Consider the following 22,096-nt stretch of genomic DNA (forward strand, 5'->3'; position numbering starts at 1 on the left):
TAAATAAACCACAAAATCAGTCCGAAGAAAACCGGTTACAGAACCAGAAAATTGATATAAAATCGGTCTAGAACTAGTAAAAAAAATCAATTCACAATAAGGGATGTTAAAAAACTTGTGTACTTGCGATATTGGCAGATAAAATTTGTTATGGGTAGAATATTTATTGTAAATAGGTATCATTACAAGGAAATTATCATATAGTGACACAAATTTTATAGTGATATGATATGTGTCATTAAAAATTATTTTTACTTACACAATAAATATAATATATGTTGGGTATATATTAAAAAGGTGTGAGTATAAGCTATAGTGACACACAAAATATGTTGTTAAAATCAACACTAAAATTGTGTGTAGCTATATATGCCAAATAGATATATACCTACATATATTATACTTATAGTCAGTGACGGATCCAGAAATTTTTTATAGTGGGGGCAATAATTATTTATATATTTATAATATTAAAATTTTTAATATAACTTTTAAAAGTATAAACATATATTATAATTATTTTTTACAAACTTTTATATCTATACTTACAATTAAGAATAAAAATAAGTTAGGTCAGACTATGCTATATTATAATTTAGTAGGTTTGAACCTAACTTTTTTTTTTTATATAAAAAACACATGTCTTAAATACTTATTTATCTATCATATACATTTTTTAAATGTTTGGTTATAACTACAATTCTAGAAATATACTTTATAATAATTTAATACTAATAAAATCATAAAAATAAATATGTTAAATTATATAAAAATCAAGTTTAATTTATTTATAATATAAACATGTTTTTAATATCTAATATAATATTTTAGATAATAATTTATTTCAAACATATTTTATAATAAAATTTTTAAATAGAATATAAATCTTCCAATCTTTTCCATTTTGATTTTTTTAATTAACATATAGAATATTACAATCTTTACTATTTAATTTTTTTAATCAATTTATACATAAATAAAAAAGCACAAAAGGTAAATATATATACTACAAATTTTATTTTATCAAAAATTAAACTTTTTAAAAAAATTAAATTCATTATTAAAAAGTATTCTTTATCATGAGAACTATTCTCCTTCGAAAATTTGATAAATATCAAATAAATGAACAATTATATTAAATTTATATTTTATAATATGATAATTTAAATATATATGTTTCTTTAATTAAAATATAATTTTTATTTTTAAAAATAATTATTTTTTGGATAAAAGAATACATGTGTGTAAAATGGTAGTGGGGGCATGTGTCCCCACTCTCTTCTTCGTGAATCCGTGCTTTATAGTGACATTTTTTATATGTCACTATATGTAATATTTATTGTAGTCCGTGAATAATGAATATAGATATTTTTATACCTGTATGTTAACGAGATATGTATAAGTATAGTATATATAGTTGTAGATATCTACTAATATTCAATTATGTAATTACATATTAAAATTTTCTAAACTTATAAGATAAAGTATTTTAACAATTAAAATTAATTTTTAAATTAAAAATTTATATTAATAAAATTTTGTATAATATTTGAATAATTTAAGTTTTAACTTTAAACTATTATTTTTACAGAAATTACTAGAATGAATAGAAATTATAGTTAAAGAATTTTTAAAAATTATTATTTTTTAAATAGATATCTACGATTACTCGCAAATATTGAAAAAAAAAATTTGAATACTGCTTAACCATACTCATACAAATATGGGGACAAGTACAAGACAAATAGCAGGAGGTTACTATCTATACAGATCCCACCCCCATTGACATCTCTATTCACAACTGGCCAATAAAAAAATTCTTAATACAATTTCTTTTTACTTTTCCTTAAAAATAAACTAATTTAAATTATTTTTTATTTTTATTATTCTAAATATAAAGTTATTATTCACAATAACCAGCTTCAACTCACTTCGGCACCTTTAAGTAGTTAAATAAATATTAAATAAGCCTTTCTTTATTCACCAATATATTAAATAAGCCTTAAAATGTCTAGTATAAATATCATCAAATAGATATTAGTAATAAATTAACGTAAAATATTTATCAGAATCAAAAAGGTTGAAATATAATTATAAAATTAAAAAAAGGGTAAGTGTGAAAGGGTCTTTCTTAATAGCAATAGTAAAAAAAAATAATTGCGCATCATTGACATATATAAAATAAGCTAAGGAATTATTATATATGTGCGTATGATTGAATACTATATGAATTTATTTTGATATAGCTAGACGTATTCAATTTCGTAATAAAACCAAAAATTGTACTAAACTAATTGCTTTCCATAAATCGAAAAATTACAAAGCTAAAACTTCAGTTTTATTATTATACTATCGTTTTGTTTTACTCAAATAAATTTGGTTTGATTACATAGTATACTATGATACTCCTATTATCAATAGTTAGCCATATGCAGCAAATATATACAACCAGATGAAAAAAGCAGAAAGAGATGAAACTTGAACCTCCTTTAGCAAAAGCAATGCTTCCACGTGAAAATTCTCAGCTTATGGAGTAAATTTCTGTGTAATTAAACTTGTTTACTTATAATTGGGATTCCAGTTTTCAGATGAGTGAATAAATAATGTATACATGCATTGAAGTATATATAAAGGATTTTTACACTATCATTCGATTCCAAACTGGCATGCATGTTAAAGTTTTTAATAATTATCATAAAAATAATGATGGTCTTGATTAGTATATTGTGTAAAGATTTACATTGACGATACATATAATTTATTTATTTTTCCAAATTAGCTCCAATATGACGAGCAAGTGCCTAAGGAAAAATATAACTGGTAGCCCCATTAGTGTCACGAGGCTAACAGGGACTTGCGAGTAAAATTTACTATAAATAAAAATTAAATAATTATGTAAAAATTGTTGGTACAAGTAATTTAACATTTGTATTCCATAATTAAGAATTTAAGTTTAATTTTCAATTCGAAAATGAGATTGTGACTAGATAAACTATTTTATCTCTAAATAAATGGACCAATGAAAAGAGAATTAGTAACATACCAAATAATTATACTAAAATAAAAATAATTAAATGAATTGTCACTTGTTATCAAGATAGAGGCGTATAATAAAATATTCATACCTACAAGTATAATTAAATTTCAAATGAGTATTTTAAAATTTAATTATATTTATTCTATACATCTACACATATAAAATGAATCTCTCATTTTTACAATATTTTACTCTTATAACTATATTCCAAATCATTTACTTTTGAATTGAAAACGACTCATTATTGTATAACTTCTATTATCTCTATTTTTATCTTTCTAGATAAATAGACATAAAATGTCCCTTTCTCTGAGTTATTTACAAATTAAATTACTCTAACATATTTTTCATATAAATATATATTTTAAAATTATTTATTTTTAATATAAATGTTACAAAACTATTTTAAATACAAATATATGTTTCAAAAATATGTAATTTTAGTTTTTGTTTTAAAAATTCTATATATGTTAGATATCTACAAATACTTATAATACCAACAAATATATATAATTTATAATTACCCACTAAACAGATACCCATATAATTACATGCATGTAAGGGAGAATCATTACCTGACATCATAAGCCCTTTCGTACTCAGATTTTATACTTTAAAAGGTCGCAGGTTCTTTCTACTTGGACCAACACGCTCTTGTTCTGGTTACGGGTCCGTGATACGAAATGTTTACGAGAGGAGGCCCAAAGTTGGTAAGAAGTTCCAAATTCTTGATCATGCTGAACCAGAAGATTGATAAGCTGGCAGTTGAGTACATAGGTGTGACCCATGGGTTTCGACAATCGTGATTATTTGACACTCTTTCTACACACCTACTTTAAGCCATTGGTCCAATGACTTACCTTGAAAACATCAAATAACACACCTGGCTCACAAATGAAGTTGGGTTGAGTAACAAGGAGTCTTATCAACCATCCACCAAATCAAGACCAGATAGAAACCCCTTGTTTAAGGCTCCGCGAAATTCAGATGAAGAGAAAAGAAACAATGGATAAACAGACAGGATGATGGTAAATAAAATTGTACATACAAAATCTGATGTTTAGATATTATATTCCAGTCATGGAATTTAATAAATGGAAGAAAAATATTAGCAAAGTATTCACAAATTACAAGTGTTGTGCTCTCCAGTCCACGGCAAAATTCTCTTCACTTTCGTCATCACTGGATGACTCTTGGTGTCTAGACTCCTCGGCTTCAACCTCAGATGATTTACTACGCTTTGCAGTGTTAGCAGCTTTAAGCTCCAATCTCCTCTTCTTCAACACTTCCACTTTCTCCCTCAAGAACCTGTAGAAGGATAAAAAGATAAAAAGAGATCAAGGGTAAGGGGGGTTATATTTTAGTGCAGGTGGGAGAAAGAACAAAAAAGGGAAAGATAAAAAAAATGCTATACAGTTAAACATACTTTTGCTCTACAGATTCAGCTTCTTCTATCATTTCGGCTGCGTCAATCTGCTCATAATGACAAATGTTTAATTATATCTCATGTTTATAGTGAATGTGCATCTCAAGGGTTAAAAAATTTGCTCAAATATATATCAAAAAGAAAACGATGATCATCACCTCTTCTTCTTCCAACCGGTTGTCCACCTCCTGCAAGTCTTCTTGAATCAACTTCTCAAATTCCTTGTACTCGTCTCTAAGAGGGGATTTCAAAGAATACAACATAATTATATGTTCCAGTTTATTTAACTAATATGTAAATATTCTGTAAAATCGAAAAGAAAAGTTTTCACAGAACCAGAAATATATGCAAGGGTATTCACTAATAATCTAAAGACCAAGCAATAAAATTGATTCACCCATTAGATTTAACTCCACTAAAGTGAGAGAGGTATCCCTAAATTGCACTACTGGGAGTCTTTAACACCTCAATCAAAGGTTGCACTATACCCTCTAAAGTGCATCCTCACTTTAAATAAGCCAAAATCCTCGCGGCTCACCCATTATACCTCTATTCATTTGACTGAAAAGACTCGTAAGAAAATAGGGAAGCTCATCAAAGAATGGGGTTATAACAACACGATTAAATGTTGTTACATGCAGAGTAAACAAGGTTGATATACATTCATCTGATATTATGATTTATGAATTAGACTTGTTTTCAATCTCTTTTAGAGTACTTCAAAATTCAAACTTTAGTTAATAAAATAAGATAAAACCTAACAAAAATCTCACTGTTCTCTTTCTTATGTGGGTGACATTTTCTGCCACAGGACTCTGAATATTTCAGTTGTATTTACTTCCATGCAAACCAAATTCATGACTGTTAGATGTAGTAGTAACCAACAACATAAAGTAGGAACCTACTTGACATCTGGCTTAACAGGCTTTATGCCACGGGCTCGCAAATCAGCATCCTTATTGTCAAAAAATCCTTCAGGCAGAATCCCTTTTACTTCTGTATCAGTAGTCTTGACCGATGTGTGACTAATCTCCTTTTTGGCTTGGCTAACATTTAACTCTGCAGCATTGTTGCCCTCAAAATGACCTTTTTCCTTCTCCAAGTTTAACACCTGACTTTTAGAAGAAACCCCAGCTTTTCTACCAAGATCAGAGTCCTCTAAATGTTCTGGAAGTAAAAATGTCAACAAAACAAAAGATAAGCTAATATGAAGTGTTGCAATCAATGTTATCATCAATCATTAGCAACAAGAAGTCTCAAAGTGCGCAGAAAACCAACTGAATATACTCAATACAAAGAATGAAATATGAGAATAATGTTATTACTTCCTAGATTCAAATAAACTTGTTTATCCACTTCAATAATTAAATCGGAAAATTCCATGGTTTTTTCTATTACAAAATACAAATTTTGGCAGAATACATGAAAAAGCACCCAAAAAGTTGCATAATCCATTTCCAAGCAGGATACAGACAACTGTAGCCTACAATCATCTTGCAACATATCTAGAACCATTTCAATGTCCAAGACCATGGAAGTCATGTCTTACTCTTAACAATAATTTTTATAAATGAAGAAACTCAGTAAGAGTAAAAGAAGAAAATTACAAGGAAAGTGAAGGATAAGGAATCCTACATAAAGGGGAAAAAAATTCCATAAAGAAACAGAAGCAAAACAATGTAACACTTAATCAGGGACCACTTTTGAACAAGCATGAGCCTTTTGTGGCCTATAAACATGTAAAATGTTATTAGTTTCAATTATATTGAGCACCTCAGTGCAAATAAAAGTTTAGACCTTAGAGAAAGCTTGGAAGATACAGAAGGGATTTTCGAGATAGAAAGTAGTTTTGTATAAAATATGAGCTTGACATTGGAAAAAGGATTTGCATGAAAACGCTCCCAAAGGGTCAAGAGACCAAATCCAGGTGTCTGAGCAAGACAAAAGAAAATAAGACCCCAGAAAAGAGACACCAGTTCAGAAAATATTCTATTGTTCAAGTTACAAAAGACGTGGGATTTTGCAAAAAACAAAAAAAAAGAAGAAGAAAACTTACTCCCAAAACTATATGTATTGTAATTGTATAAATGGATAGGCAAAGCCTTATATATTAAAATACAAATTATGTATACATGAACAAATATCACTTATCAGTGCCTGGGGTATGTAATAGCAACTCTGTATATATAAATTTACAATATTATAAATTATAAATATGTACTTCATTTTCTAAATCAAATTCTAACCAGATTTTGTCTTTCCTGAATCCTTGTCATCAAAAAACCCCGGTGGAAGCACTGATGATGATTGAGGTTTAGACGCCTCTCGTGAACCTTCTGGCAGTTTGGATTGTGACTCCAAAGCATGTTGTGGTTTAGCTTTGGGAATGTTGGCATCAGAAACAGGCTTTGCATTGTTATGCTGAGTTAATCCAGCTGCATTAGCTTTCAGATTACTTATGGCCTGCCCAAAATAATCATATCCTTTAAGGTAAGCTCATTTTGGACTGGGAATTGAAGCAAAAGGGATTGTGAACTACAAAGGGAAACAAGCCTAAAAAAGACACCCAAAAAATGACTAAAATAAGACCATCTAAACATGTGCTAAGAGAATTTTGACCCAAAAAAATACCATTGAGAGATATTTAAATATTTAAAAGAATATACATAGTTATCAGTCCCAGATAAACAGCACATACCAGCCAGCTTGAAGAACACTATAGTAAGCGGGAAATGGGATGGCTGCTATTCTAAATATTATAACACAAACTAATAATTTATATTGCCATATAAATACTAAAAAAATTATGATGAATAATAAGACAATTACACACATTAGATAAAAATTAGTGGAAAGTAAACTGGGAAGTCTGCAGAAAGAAAAATGAACAGAATAAAGGTCAAAACAGAAATAACTTTTCAGGGAGAAAAGAATATCCTATAACAGATCAAAATAGAGGTAACTTATTGTGTGAACGATCAAGGAAGAAGAGTTTCAAATCTTGAATGTTTCTGAAGCAAAAAAATGCATCAGAGAATGAGAGAGAAATTATGCAAAAAATAAAAAATAAAAAATAAAAATAAAAAAAACCCAAACACATAATTTTAGTGGCAAAAGGGCCTTTTTCAATTTAAAGCCTATATCATGATTACAGCACTATAGCATTCAAAAAGCAGCTATTTTGGCAGCAATTGGAAACTGCTTTGTTATGTGAATCCTAGCAGCCCAGGGCTGCTCTGCACCAATACTCCACTATGGCACACTATTGAATAATATGCACATAATAACAAGAGCGAGAGTGTAATCATCACCTCACGATGCTTGCGAGAAACTTGATGTGCATCCCATAAAGACTCAGACTTTAGAACAACATCACAAACCCGGCAAACAGGCTGATCAAATTCATTATACCTGTATGTATATGCACAGAAAGACAGAAACATTTTAAAATAATAACAGGTATAATTTTTATATAAATAAGAAGGGAATAATTTTATGCTAAATATATATATATTGATAAAGTTTAATTTTATGCTGAGCCAGAAAGAAACATGTCTTAACAATTATATTAGTAGTTATAATCAGATGGAAATCATAATGCTAGTAAATGTGGATATTTGTACACAACTACACATTGTTACAAACACGAATATAGAAGCCATGTACATCAACACTAAACAGAAAATTAAACAAGTCAATAAAAAAGCATTACTGAATTTATAAGCAGAAGGTGTTTAAGAACTGAAGTGCCTTCTTATGTGAACAATGACAAATAAAACCATGAAGAATGAATTTGTAACTAATGCAGTATAGCATATACCAAATTAAAAATCCCATAGGTAAATTTGTGAAGAGAAAATAAATTGACGTTTGTGAATGTAAAAAGTACATGATGTACACCAAATACCAACCTCACAAGGGGAGATTCTATGCGCTTTTCCTTCTTCTGAGCATTCAATTTAGCACGAAACAAAGCCTTTTTCTTGGCTTGCGCATCCATGTTTCTGTTGCGTGGAAGAGAAGTGTAGCGTATAGGAAGACAATTGACAAAAGGAACAAAATTTGTACTGAAACATCAACAGCCAAAACCTAGTTCGGTCAACAGTTTTCCATTTCCTCAAAAAATAAAATAAAGAAGTTTGCCAATTGCAACTAACATTTTGTACCACAGTGGTTCTGTTTCGGGTGAAATGTTCACAACGAATTTTGGACCAACCAGTAAGCTGTTTTGAACTAGTACAACACAGTGAAAACAAGTTTGGAACTGGTTCTAACTGTTTAAAATTAAAACCAATTCAGAACTATTTCAAAATCCATTTTAAACTAGTTTATGAGTTCTGAACTAGTTTATTGTTGTTTTACTGATACCAGAAAAATAATTGTTTAAAAAAGGATTCCTTGCAGATTGCAGTTGCACTGAATGCTTTTCCAAAAAAAATCATATTTATTTTCAAAACCAAAACCAGTGAAGCAACTCGTGTAATTATTGCAATGGAAAAAATCCTGAAATACAAGTAACCTAAGCATCTATATAATTATCTCACTAGAAACAACAAGATTAAAACTAATTGAGAATGCAAAGGCAGATTAATGACACTGCAAAAAAGCATCCTTACAAGGCATCAAAAGTGAGGGAAAAAATATTCCTGTCATTTGAACTAAATTCTAAAGGAGTAATCCTAATCAGTTAAAATGCAGGCAGCAATCACTTGGCAATGCTACACAGAAATCGTACACAACGACAAGATCGCAAAAGTAATTCCCTCAAACCGCAATATGACTAGGTCAGGAAAGCAGTTAAAGAACAACCATGAAATTTTAAAATCCAAACCATCAAACAAACAACAAATTGAACATATGTTCATAAAGGCGTCCAGAGCAACACACGTGACTTCAGAGAAACTAACTCTAGTCTCAACTATATACAATTTTTAAATCATTTGAAAATGCTACACACAAACTGCACAACTGCACATAATTTTTTCACAGATACAAAAACAAACTTGAAGCTCACACATGCCAAGTACTCCACACCAACCAAAGAAACTAGAGCTGATTCCACTTCTGCTGCGCCAATTTGATACCCATTGGATATATCACAACCATATCAGACTTAACCATCAAATAGGATACAATAATATATGACTGAGCATTTTGCAAAGAAGGTAGGGAAAAAAAATCAAATTAAAACCTAATCCAATCACTGAATAATAGGAAAAAAAAAAAAAAAAAAAGCACAACCCAGAAATGAAAAAACCAAATGAAAACAAAAAAAAGGGGGGGAATTTCTACCTCGAATTTTGTTGACCCCCTTTCTTCTTCTACCTCCTCAACAGTCCCGCAACAACAGAAAAACGAGGGGGTTTTGGAATGAAGTGTATAGAGATGTTCGATAGTGCAAAGATTGGATTCAGTACAATTTTTCATATGCTGAGATGAAGAATTTGGGGTTAATGTCACGCATCGAATTTATACCATCAGTTCTGATTGTCCTGCCATGTAAATTGGTCTTGTTTATTTAGGGGTTGTGATTGGGTATCCTTTTGGGTTTGGCTTGTAATTAACTTTTGATGTTTTTGTTGATTTTGAGTTATTTTTTAAATTTGTGTATTAAAAAAATCAAAGATAAAAATTAAAATAATTATATATTAGAAATTTCTGCTAATAAAACAAATGTTTAAATTTATAAATGCTTTCCTTAAATTTTTGTTCATTAAGTTTTAACATAAAAATGTCAAACTTAACATAAGAATTTAGTTGAAGTATAGAACCGTCTAAAAGTTTATTAAAAATTAGTTAATCATAAAATTTGAGTTTATTTTTCTTACAAAATTTGAGGATTTATGTCATCGCTAGCATTTTTATGTTGAGATTAATGATAGCCATGTCTTTTCAATTTTATCAACTTATTTTGTATGGTTAAGTTAATTTTTATATTGGGTAAATGAGAATTTAATCTTCTTAAATATTATCTCTTATATAAATAAACACTTTAAAATTTAATTTTATTGTGACCATTAGATGCATACTTTGCGGTGAGATTTTGAGTATGGATAACAAAAAGAAATCATTTATTTATCATTTATATAATATATTTATAAATAAATTTATTAAACTCATTCATTATAGTAAAAAATAAATAATAGATTGAATTTAATTCTTCCATTCAATTTTATGACCGGTTAATTCGTGATTTATCAACTACTTTTTCAAAATTTATTATTAATATAATAAATTGATGTTTTAAAAGATTATCTTGATATAAAAAAGTCTTATAAACCTTAAAAATTACATAAAAAGTAATAAATTATAAAAGAAATAATAGATAGATGAATAAAATACTTTAAAAAAATAAAATATTATTTTTATGGATGGATTTATCTATAAAAAATTAATAAATAGGTTTTTTTTCTTCTATAAATGGATTAAACAGAATGAGTTTTTAAGCAAATTTTTAATTGGTATAAATACACTAATGAATTAATTTTATCTAATCTATTTATCACTCATAATTTTAAGTGAGAATAAAGAGATAAAGAAATAAGAAAAGTTAAGTGAGAAAAATATTATGTTTCAAACGTTATTTTAACATTAAAAAGAAATAATAATAAAAATATCACATGTAAGTGAAATGAATCTTACAATAATAAATAATAGTAATACACTAGTGAAGTTATTTATTAAAATGGTTCATCTTACCTTTATATCGGTAGTGTAGGATTTATTAACTTATATTATTTAGTGGAACGCCCAACCCAATAGCTAATTTAGTGTGCTGGATGAGGATCATACAAAAGAAGCCCATTTACTTTAGTATGTCAGCTAAGTCTAGTTCTTTTGAAGTGTGTCATTCAAACATGGACTAATATTGATGCAGAATTTCCACCATATCAGAATATCAAATTCCAATTTCTGCATATTAAAATATTAATTGTTGTATATCAGAATATTGATTTTATTTGTATATTTGTATTTGATTTAATTTTCTATTTTTTATTTCATCTTTTTTATCCCTTATTAATTGGAATTAGCCTATTAATTTAAGAGAAATCATCGAAAAAGTTGTTGGAAGACTCGTATATATTCTCTTTGGTTTCTAATAAAGATAGAATAGCAAAATCAGATTCTTTATTTTCATATAATATTAGAACCTCCCAGAAAATTCCCCAAAACAAAAAAATCTCCGAGGCCCTGATTAAGAAATGTTTGTCATATAATGGCAAACCAACACACAGACAGCCAAGAAAACACCATCTTTAAATGATTTGAGTTCAATTGATAACTTAGGAAGTGTGAAGGGGTGTTAAAAAAAATATATTAAACTAAACTATTTTTAAAAACTAAACTAAACTATATTTGAAGTTTAGTTTTAAAAACTAAACTAAAAAATAGTTTAGTGTATATAAAAAAAATTTATAATTAGGAAATATTTTAAATAATTAATTAGAACTAAATTAATAAATAACTAAATTGGATTAAAATAGAAAAAATTAAATTATTTTAAAAATTGAACTAAAATAAATTTTATGTTCAGTTTTATAAATCTAAAACTATTTTTTAAAGAGTAGTTTGTTAGACTAAACTATTAATAAAACTGAATTCTTATTATTAATATTTTTTTCGTCGCTTTTCAATTTTGCCTATTGCTCATTTTTGAGTCAATATATTAATGGTTTAGTGTTTCTGGGCCCAACTACACATTTTTTTTATTAATTTACAGGATTAAAAAAAAAATTAATTTTCATTTATTAATTGAATAAAAATTTATATGTCTTTCGTAATTATTACTCTTTCAATATTCTTAATATAATTATTATAAAAATTAAAAATATATATTATATATGTATGTACAAATTTATCTCTTTATTATCCAAATAATTTTATTTTTGATGCTAAAAAATATTATTATTTTAATAAAAAAATTATAATATTAATTAATTGAGGTTAACAATTGAGTTTACAACATTATAAAAGTAACGGTATACATTTTTATAATATTTTTTAAAAGTCATACTATTTATAACGAACATATTAACTTTAAAAAATAGTTACATGTAATATTTAGATATTATTTTTAAACTTTTTATTTAACAACTAATAAGATCAGTAAATTGATTGAAAATTAATAAGATTTGATTGATTTTCAAAAAATATGAATGAAAGATATATCATGTGGACTTTTATCAATGTTATACTTGTTTTAAATTTCAAACTATTTTAATTTTTTTTTTTTTAGGTTCGTTCCTGGAGTATCCACCGCCGATAGCAGTGACTAATCTCCTCGCTACGTTGGAGGCACCTCAAAGGGTGGGATAGCTGGCCCCAAGATTTAACTATTTTAAATTTAATTCATAATTAATATTAATGATTTGGTAGCTCAATTTAAAAATGTTGATTTTAAATTTGTTTTTTTTAATATAGTTCAATTTAGTTTATAGTTAATAATAGTTTAATTTAGTTGATATTATAGTTTAGTTTAAACTCCTAGGACTATAGTGCGCTAAACTAAATAATAGTTTAGTTTAGTTTAATCAATATTTATTTTAGTTCAATTTAGTTTGGTGAATTATTTATTATATTTCAGTTTAGTTTTCTTCTAGTTTAGTTCAATTTACTAATTTGAACACCCCTAAGTGTGATCACTTAAGTCTAGTTTCAAGCTGAAAATTAAAAAGAATGGGCTAAGGCTATGAAGATCCTGTTGCAAGCACAACATGAATGAGGATTTGTGGAAATTAAGAACCATAGAACAACCAAAGGAAGGAACAATAAAGATGGAGGATTGGTGAACCGTGCAATCTATGTTGGTGTCATGGATATTAAACACCATTAAACCATCTTTGCGTCCAACTATCTCTTATGTGGAGAATGCAAAGGAATTGTGAGAACGCATTAAAGAATGATTCTCAACCTAGGATTCAACGACTAAAATTAGAACAGGCTCAATGTAAGCAAGAAGGAATGACCATGGTAAATTACTATGGGAAACTTAAGGTATTGTGGGATGAGTTAGCAAGTTACTAGCAAGTTCCATTGTGCTCTTGTGGGGGTTGCAAATGCAACATCAAGGCAAAATTAGAGAAGTAGAGAGAAGAAGAAAAAGTACATCAATTCTTGATGGGACTAGATGATGCATTGTACAGGACAATTCGATCAACTAGTTAGGGCTTATACTTTATGAGATATTTATTATGTACTTATTGTGTATACATTTATGTATTGGATATGTTTCAAAAAAAAAGTTCTCTAGTATTTTGTATGTATTACAGACCATTGAAAATATATCAACTGTCTAGTATTAATTTGCAGGTTTTGTTCAAGAACCTTCTCAAAATAAGGTAATCATTTTTAAAAAAATTCACAACTTTAAAGATTGGTCATGGTAATAATTGATCTTAAATATTCAGTTTTTAAGATCGGCTATTACCATAATCGATCTTAAAAGTCACACTTTTAAGATCGATTATTACCATGACTGATCTTAAAAGTTCAGCTTTAAGATTGATTATTATCATGGTCGATTTTAAAAGTTCAACTTTTAAGATTGACTATTAGCATGACTGATCTTAAAAGTTCAGCTTTTAAGATCGGTTGACAACCAATCTTAAAAAGTCTAGTTTTTAAGATCAGTTGACGATCGATCTTAAAAAGTTCAGCTTTTAAGATCAGTTCCTTTATGATTGGTCAAGGAACTGACCTTAAAAGTAACAAATGACCAATCTTAAAAGTATTTTTTCCACTAGTGACTTTCCTCATACTGATTCACTACCATCATTGAACAAAATGTATGCTACTCTAATACAAGAAAAACGGGTAAAGTTATATCTAGAACTAAGGAGGAACAAGGAGAAATTGTGGGTTTGGCTATACAAGCTAGTGGAAGAACAAGAGGATGTGGAGAAGAAAAAGACAAGACCATGAGATGTTCATATTGCAATTAAATAGGACATAAGGCCACAAATTGCTTTGAAGTGGTTGGGTATCCTAATTGATGGGAAGAGAGGTCCCACCATAAAACAAAGACAAGTGTTGGACAACAAAAAGAACAACATCAAGCATAAGGTTCTAGTCAAGGTCATGGAAAAGGCATTAATGGGCATACAAATGTTGCTCACATTTCAAATGGAGGGATGATTTTACCTGTAACAGATGCTGACAAAGGTGGACTAATAGGTTTGAGTAGCAAGCAATGGCAAACTTTAATTTGGTGGTTCTTCTTAACAACAACAGAAAGGAACATTTTAGAAAGAATGCTAGGTAAAAATGTAGTATGAATCATTGACACAGATGCATCCAATCACATAATTAGAAATTTGCGACTTTTACATGAGTTAAATGTAACATCCCATTTTTTCCAAATAGATTAACAAAAGATTTTCTAATCAATTAATTAGAGAACAAAATATTTTGAGTGTTTTGATAAGATAATATTTGTTAATTATATTTTTAAATTCCAATATGTGAAGTTAATTAGTTGGGATTTTTATTAACAGGCTATATGTATGGGTGAGATTTAGGGTTTTGTTTGAATATATTAGTAGTGTGAGGTAAAGGGAGAGTGAGAACATCACTCCTGAATTAGGGTATCTGTTGTGCTACAGGATTGACTCCCAATCCCTAGATTTCATGTATACATGTAGGTGAGGGAATAAATTTATACCTTATATGAATTTGCAATGTGTGAATGTTGTGATTGGAATACCATGTGTATGTAATTAATTAAGTATTTGATTTGTGATATTAGTTTATTTACACAATCATCTCATATATATATATATATATATATATATATATATATATATATATATATATATATATATATATATTTTGATCGCATATAATCTTCATTTTAAAAGAAATTAGATTGTTTTTATGATATAATTACATAAATATTACATCAATTATTTTATTAGGAAACAAACTGATTTATCATTCAGATACATTATGATCGAATTGAAAATAGTTTATTCACGTTTGATTCAAAGTAATTGTTGTAATTTTAAATTGTTCAAATATTGTTATTTACAAAATACATATATTATTGATTATGCATATCTAAATAAAGGATGAGTTAACAATGTCAATTTGACTTTTTGTTATTTTTGTAATTCATGGATGCATTATAGCAATTAGTTATGGCTTAGATAGTGCGAAATATATGATAAGCGTAAGTGAAGAATTTTTAATCAGTAAATCAAAATATATTTATGTGATTTTGCTTGTGATGCAAGAATGATGTGATTGTATGTGGGTTTTTAGGAAATCCTAAAGATGGAACTTAACCCTTGATTAGGAAGTGAATTGAAACAATTATAATTGCATGATTAAAAACAAGAATTAATTAGACTATAGATATTCCTTTAAAGAATTAAAGTTTTAGAAATCATAGAACCCATATATATGTTAATTCATAAATTATGCAGAAAATTTGTTTACTCATATTGCACCTAGTGGCAGATTGGGCTTGTCGGACATAGCCTTTTTTACTTGATTTTCTTAAGTGTGTATATATGTGTGAATTGTGTAAATAAGTGATACTCATACTGTGTTGAGTGACAAGAAATTTGTGTTTAGTGAATATGATAAGCGATAATAGATTGATAAGTGATTTATTGTTGAAAGTGAATAATAGAGTATTGAATGTCATACATCATGTGCACATGTATTTTGTGATGGGTACAATATGAAATACATCACTAGGAAAGACCCTCTTGTGTAAAAGCTTGGAAATTAGTCTTTGGGGATAACTTGGTTAGGAAAGTCTCAATCTCACACATTGTGTGCATAGAACGTATTTTGTGCGACTCAACTATTCCAACGAAACCCTAGTAGTATATCCTTCTGTAACGCCTAGTCGTATTAATATTAATCTCAGTAATATACATATATATATATATAATAGTTGTAGCTAGAAAACACATGTATAATAATATTATTATACATCATACCATACCATAAATATTTTCCAATACGCGCGTAGTTGCTTTCCTTACATATATATAGTACAGACTATTACGCGCCTATCTACATATCATAGTTTTTCTTTTTCTACTTCTATAATAATTACATGGGTGGTTGGAACAAATTTATGATAGGGTTCACATGATTTGCTGGGGGTAAGTAAAAAGTAACAACGATGGGTCCATCTATCACCGTGGGAATTTCTTGATATAGAGAAAAAGTGAATGAAGACACAGCTACTCCATTGAAAGTTACTGAGTTGGCTAGAGCATCAACACTCCATGTTGTACCAGAGAAGACTGCCGAAATTACTGAAGGAAAAGGAGCGGGAATCGCTGGAACATCCATCTATATTTATTTAATGATTTTTATGATTTTATTACACAAGAACATAAGGAGTGAGAACATTTTCAAAGAAATATTTATAATCATAGAGCATGGGTAACAATAGTTAATATTAATATATATCAAATTTTGAATTACACTTGCAGTGACTAGTCAGGATAAATGAGCATTATAATATCAACCAGCGAAAGAATTTTTAATCATAATTTCTTACTCATTTAAATCCTCAAGGTCAAACCTCCAGCTACAAATAATTCAATTTTTGTCTTCTATGGCCATAGAGTAATATTTATCTTTAAAACGAGTCAAAGACATTTTAACAAAATTATATTATAATCAATCATAAAACAATCACACTAAATAAATTTGAGAATTTATCATTATTTAAACTTTAATTAAATAACATATACGTAAATAAAATATATTAAGAGCACCAATTAATTAAATGACAATGATAATTATTATAAAAATAATTAAATAATATAAAATATGAACATATTAATAATTATTATGAATAAAAATAATCATAGAATAAGCAAAGAAATGAGGTTAGGGGCACCTCACTAGATAAAGATAACATAAATAAATAAACATAGAAATATATAAAATTATAGAGATAAAGTTTTCCTCTCCCTTACCTTGAAATGCACACTTATCAGAATTTTATTCTCTTACGTTGCGATTTCCTCTATTTTCTCTCGTTCTCTCTTCTCTCTTTTGTTTCTAATTCTGTTACTTCTGCCTCTTACTTTAGTGAAATTGAAGCCTATTTATAGGTAAATAAGGCTCACTCAGTTCACGAATTTCTGATAACTTTCTCAGTAAATACGAATTTCAGATAATACTCAGTAAATACGAATTTCAGATAATATTCTTATCCCGTAATAAATTTTATGTACTTGAATGCTTATCTCTGCTCAGTAAATTCTTAGCTGGGCTGCTTATATATATATATATATATATATATATATATATATATATATATCCGTTGTTGCCACGTGAATGCATATATATATAGACATCCACTGTACATTCCCTGTTTTCTAATTTTAATTATTCATATAAAATATATATAAGGTCATGGTAGGATTTGAACCCAGGACCCAGTTGTTGCCACGTGAATGCATATATATATAGACATCTACATTCCCTGTTTTCTAATTTTAATTATTCATATAAAAATATATAAGGTCATGGTAGGATTTGAACCCAAGACCCAGTACATGTAGTACCTAAGCACAACTAGTTAAACTACTGAACCATTTTATTTTATATGTCTATAACATCATGCAAATTTATAATAAGTTATTTTTCGTAGTTAATATTTATAATAGAATTAGATAGCACACATACACACACACACACACACACACACACACACACACACACACACATATATATATATATATATATATATATATATATATATATATATATATATATATATATGTATACATAAGATTTTATAAAATAAAACACTAGTATTTTAATTATACTAACTAAAATTTAAGAATTTGATTTAAAATAATAAAATTATAAATATTAAGTGATTCTATTTTATTAATTAAATCATAATAATTATATAATTAGGAATAAATATTTTAAAATTTTGTTTCAATAAAAATGTTATAATAAAATTTATATATATATATATATATATAGTGAAAATATTATACTTATTCTCTTATATATATATATATATATATATATATATATATATATATATTATCATAACTAAAATTTTCAATACACTTAATAATAATGTTGAGAATATTGTTATCTAAAAACATTAGGATATTACACCTTCTAGTGAGGGTGATGTGATAGCTTGACCCAGTATGTACTCCTAAACTACTCAACCTTTAGGCAAGGAAAAGTGTTTTTACTGGCACCACGTGCATATAATTTAGGAGAGTCTAGTTTATGTATTATCATAACATTTTACTTGTATTTAAACTGTATTTTGATTGATAACATGATGAAATCAGATATAAACTAAGTTGAAATTATTGTATGGATTGATGGAAAGTTTAATTATTGGTTTTATATATTGTTTGGATGTGGCTACCCGACCTTATTATACATTGGTAATCGGAGTGAGATATGTTCTCATTCCCCTATTTGCCTTGTGGATGTCTTATGATAGCTTTGGTAACAATGATACTAGGGATCTTGGATTATGTTTCATGCTTTCTGTTTTAAGAATTATAGTTTACTTCCCTTAAAACATATCTTCTGTAAGTCTAGGCATTGGTTTAATATTATTTGAATGTTGAAATGTGATACTCTTTACCTGTGAAGTTATTCAAGTACAATATTTCCTTTTTTTTAATCATGCATGCAAGGTAGAGGGTGTCATATTAAAAGTTGTTCAAGGGTGTCCTATTAGACTACCCAATGGAGAACAAGCCACTACAACCAAGGAAGGAAATATCATTCTTGAAGGAGGATTGAAACTTATCAATGTTTTATACGTGCCTGGACTAAACTATAACTTAATATAATGTCCTAGTTAATAGATGATGCAAACTGTATAGTTCAATTCACTATATCTTTTTGTGTTATGTAGGACTTCACCTTGAGGATGTTGATTGGAGCGAGTGAACGAAGAGATAGACTATATTATTTATTTTAGAGGAATTTGTCATGAGAAAGTCTTCAAAATTGGATATATCTGTACTTGATATTTGGCATAAGCGCATGGGACATCCTTCCTAGAAGATCACTAAAATAATTTCAAATGTTAATAGCAAGAATAATGTGACTGAAAAAAAAACATGTGATGTATGTTAGAGGGTAAAGCAAACTAGAGATAGTTTTCCTTTTAGTGATCACAATGTTAACAATAGTTTTGATTTGATTCATTGTGATTTATGGGGACTCTACAAAACTTCATCTTCTTGTGTAGCATATTATTTTTTAACCATAGTAGATGATTTTTCTCAAGTTTTTTGGATTTATTTGTTAATTGATAAAAAAAGAAGTTTCACAAGTTTTGTTGAATTTTATTGCTTTGGTAGAAAGGCAATATGGTAAACAAATAAAAATAATTTGAAGTGATAATGGAAATGAGTTTACATCCTTGAAGATGCAATTTCTTGAGGGTGGAATTGTCTTCTAGACATCATGTGTGGGAACCTCACAACAAAATGAATGAGTTGAAAGAAAACACAAAATGTCCTAAATATTGCATGGGCACTCAGATTTCACAGTAATCTACTTATCTTCTTTTTTTTTTTTTAAGGTGAGTGTGGGTTTTTAACAGTAGTTTATCTAATCAATAGGAACCAGCACCATTGTTGAATGGAAAAACACCATATGAGGTGTTCAATGGGCCGCCACCTTTATATGAACATTTAAAGGTGTTTAGATCTTTATGTTATGTTCATAATCAAGGAAGGAAAGGTGATAAATTTGCTAGTTAAAGTAAGAAATGTCTATTTGTAGGATATCCTTATTGAAAGAAAAGGTGGATATTTTTTTATCTAGACAACAAAACTGATTTGGTGTCGGGAGATGTTGATTTTTTTGAGAATGAGTTTCATTTTGCCTCTGTTGATGAAAAATTAATTAGTCCTGCCCAACATGCTATGATTGAAGAATTTGAAACTAAAAGTGTTGTAAGTGACTACTTAAAAGAACTTGTTGAAAAAAAGATGCCTAAAGTGAAGAGGGTACTAAATTAAAGAGTCCTCAAGATGTTAAAGCATTAGGAGTAGTGCAACATAATGGTGAATCTGAACCGCATAATCAGGAATTGCTTAGCCAAGGTAAACACACTGAAATTTCCTCTATGAAGCTGTAAGACTTCTAGCTTATTCTATCCAAAAATTCAGCCTATCCGTTCATTCACTTTCCCCACAACAAAAAATAGGTACTCTTTTTCCCATAATGCATTATATGAGTTGTGAAAAAAAATTTATTCATCATCGCAAGTTTCTTGTTACTGTGATTGTAGAGAAACAACCAATGGCATTCTTGTAGGCAAAAAAAGATGCTAGATGGTGTTCCACTATGCAACATGAAGTACAAGCCCTTTAAGATAATAACACATGGATTGTATGCACCCTACTAGTAAATAAAAAGGCCCTAGGATGTAAATGAGTCTACAAGATCAAGTACCACTATGATGGCACCACAGAACGGTTTAAAGTTCTCAAAAATCATCAAGATAAAAGGAACAGATTACGCATAACATTTTCTCCTATGACAAAAATGGTACTGATTTTGTGTCGAGGGATGTTGATTTTTTTGAGAATGAGTTTCCTTTTGCCTCTGTTGATGAAAATTAAATTAGTCCTACCAAACATGCTATGATTGAAGAATTTGAAACTAAAAGTGTTGTAAGTGAGTACTTAAAAGAACTTGTTGAAAAAAAGATGCCTAAAGTGAAGAGGGTACTAAATTAAAGAGTCCTCAAGATGTTAAAGCATTAGGAGTAGTGCAACATAATGGTGAATCTGAACCGCATAATCAGGAATTGCTTAGCCAAGGTAAACACACTAAAATTTCCTTTATGAAGCTGTAAGACTTCTAGCTTATTCTATCCAAAATTTAGCCTATCCGTTCATTCACTTTCTCCACAACAAAAAATAGGTACTCTTTATCCCATAATGCATTATATGAGTTGTGAAAATTTTTTTTTGCACCATCACAAGTTTCTTGTTACTGCGATTGTAGAGAATAACCAATGGCATTCTCGTAGGCAACAAAAGATGCTAGATGGTGTTCCACTATGCAACATGAAGTACAAGCCCTTTAAGATAATAACACATGGATTGTATGCATCCTACTAGTAAATAAAAAGGCCCTAGGATGTAAATGAGTCTACAAGATTAAGTACCACTATGATGGCACCACATAATAGTTTAAAGCTCTTGAAAATCATCAAGATAAAAGGAACAGATTACGCATAACATTTTCTCCTATGACAAAAATGGTCACAATTTAGATTGTTTTAGTTGTTGTTGTAGCAAAGGGGTGGGAACACCATCAAATGAATGTGCATCACATTTCTTCATGGTGATCTACAAGAGGAAGTGCTTATGAAACTGCCTCTTAGGTTTCGTACTGGTCAACCCAGAATGGTGTGCAAGCTAAACAAATCATTGTTCGACTTAAAACAAGCTCACATTGTTGGTTTGCTAAACTTTTCTCAACTTTCAAGCATTATGGTTTTTACCAATCTTATTCAAATTATTCCTTATTCATATTGTTTGATCAAGATGTGAAACTTGTGGTTCTAATTTATGTTAATGATCTAATTATTTGTGGAAATACCTTTGCTTGTATCTAGCATTTCAAGGACTACTTGAGTTAGTGTTTTC

General features: G+C 28.5%; 1 protein-coding gene across 4 annotated transcripts; it reads right to left on the reverse strand.

Annotated features, from left to right (window-relative positions):
* Window positions 1-4,025: 4,025 nt before the first annotated feature.
* On the reverse strand, window positions 4,026-9,990 carry LOC109813799 (zinc ion binding protein). Of its 4 annotated transcripts, none has more exons than XM_020378056.3 (8): window positions 9,756-9,990; window positions 8,375-8,467; window positions 7,775-7,874; window positions 6,710-6,926; window positions 5,369-5,630; window positions 4,622-4,697; window positions 4,464-4,510; window positions 4,026-4,345 (listed from the first exon to the last, which is right to left on the reverse strand). In XM_020378056.3, the coding sequence occupies exons 2-8, from the start codon at window positions 8,461-8,463 to the stop codon at window positions 4,165-4,167; spliced, it is 972 nt and encodes a 323-aa protein (XP_020233645.1). In that variant the 5' UTR covers window positions 8,464-8,467; window positions 9,756-9,990; the 3' UTR covers window positions 4,026-4,164. The 4 variants fall into 4 exon arrangements, with proteins under 4 accessions (XP_020233645.1, XP_020233643.1, XP_020233644.1 ...); XM_020378054.3 differs by having other exon boundaries at window positions 8,375-8,530; window positions 9,756-9,989; XM_020378055.3 differs by having other exon boundaries at window positions 8,375-8,552; window positions 9,756-9,989.
* Window positions 9,991-22,096: the final 12,106 nt, after the last annotated feature.

The sequence above is a fragment of the Cajanus cajan genome, chromosome 1 (genome assembly GCF_000230855.2).
Source record: "Cajanus cajan strain Asha chromosome 1, NIPB_CcT2T_4, whole genome shotgun sequence".
NCBI lineage: Eukaryota > Viridiplantae > Streptophyta > Magnoliopsida > Fabales > Fabaceae > Cajanus > Cajanus cajan.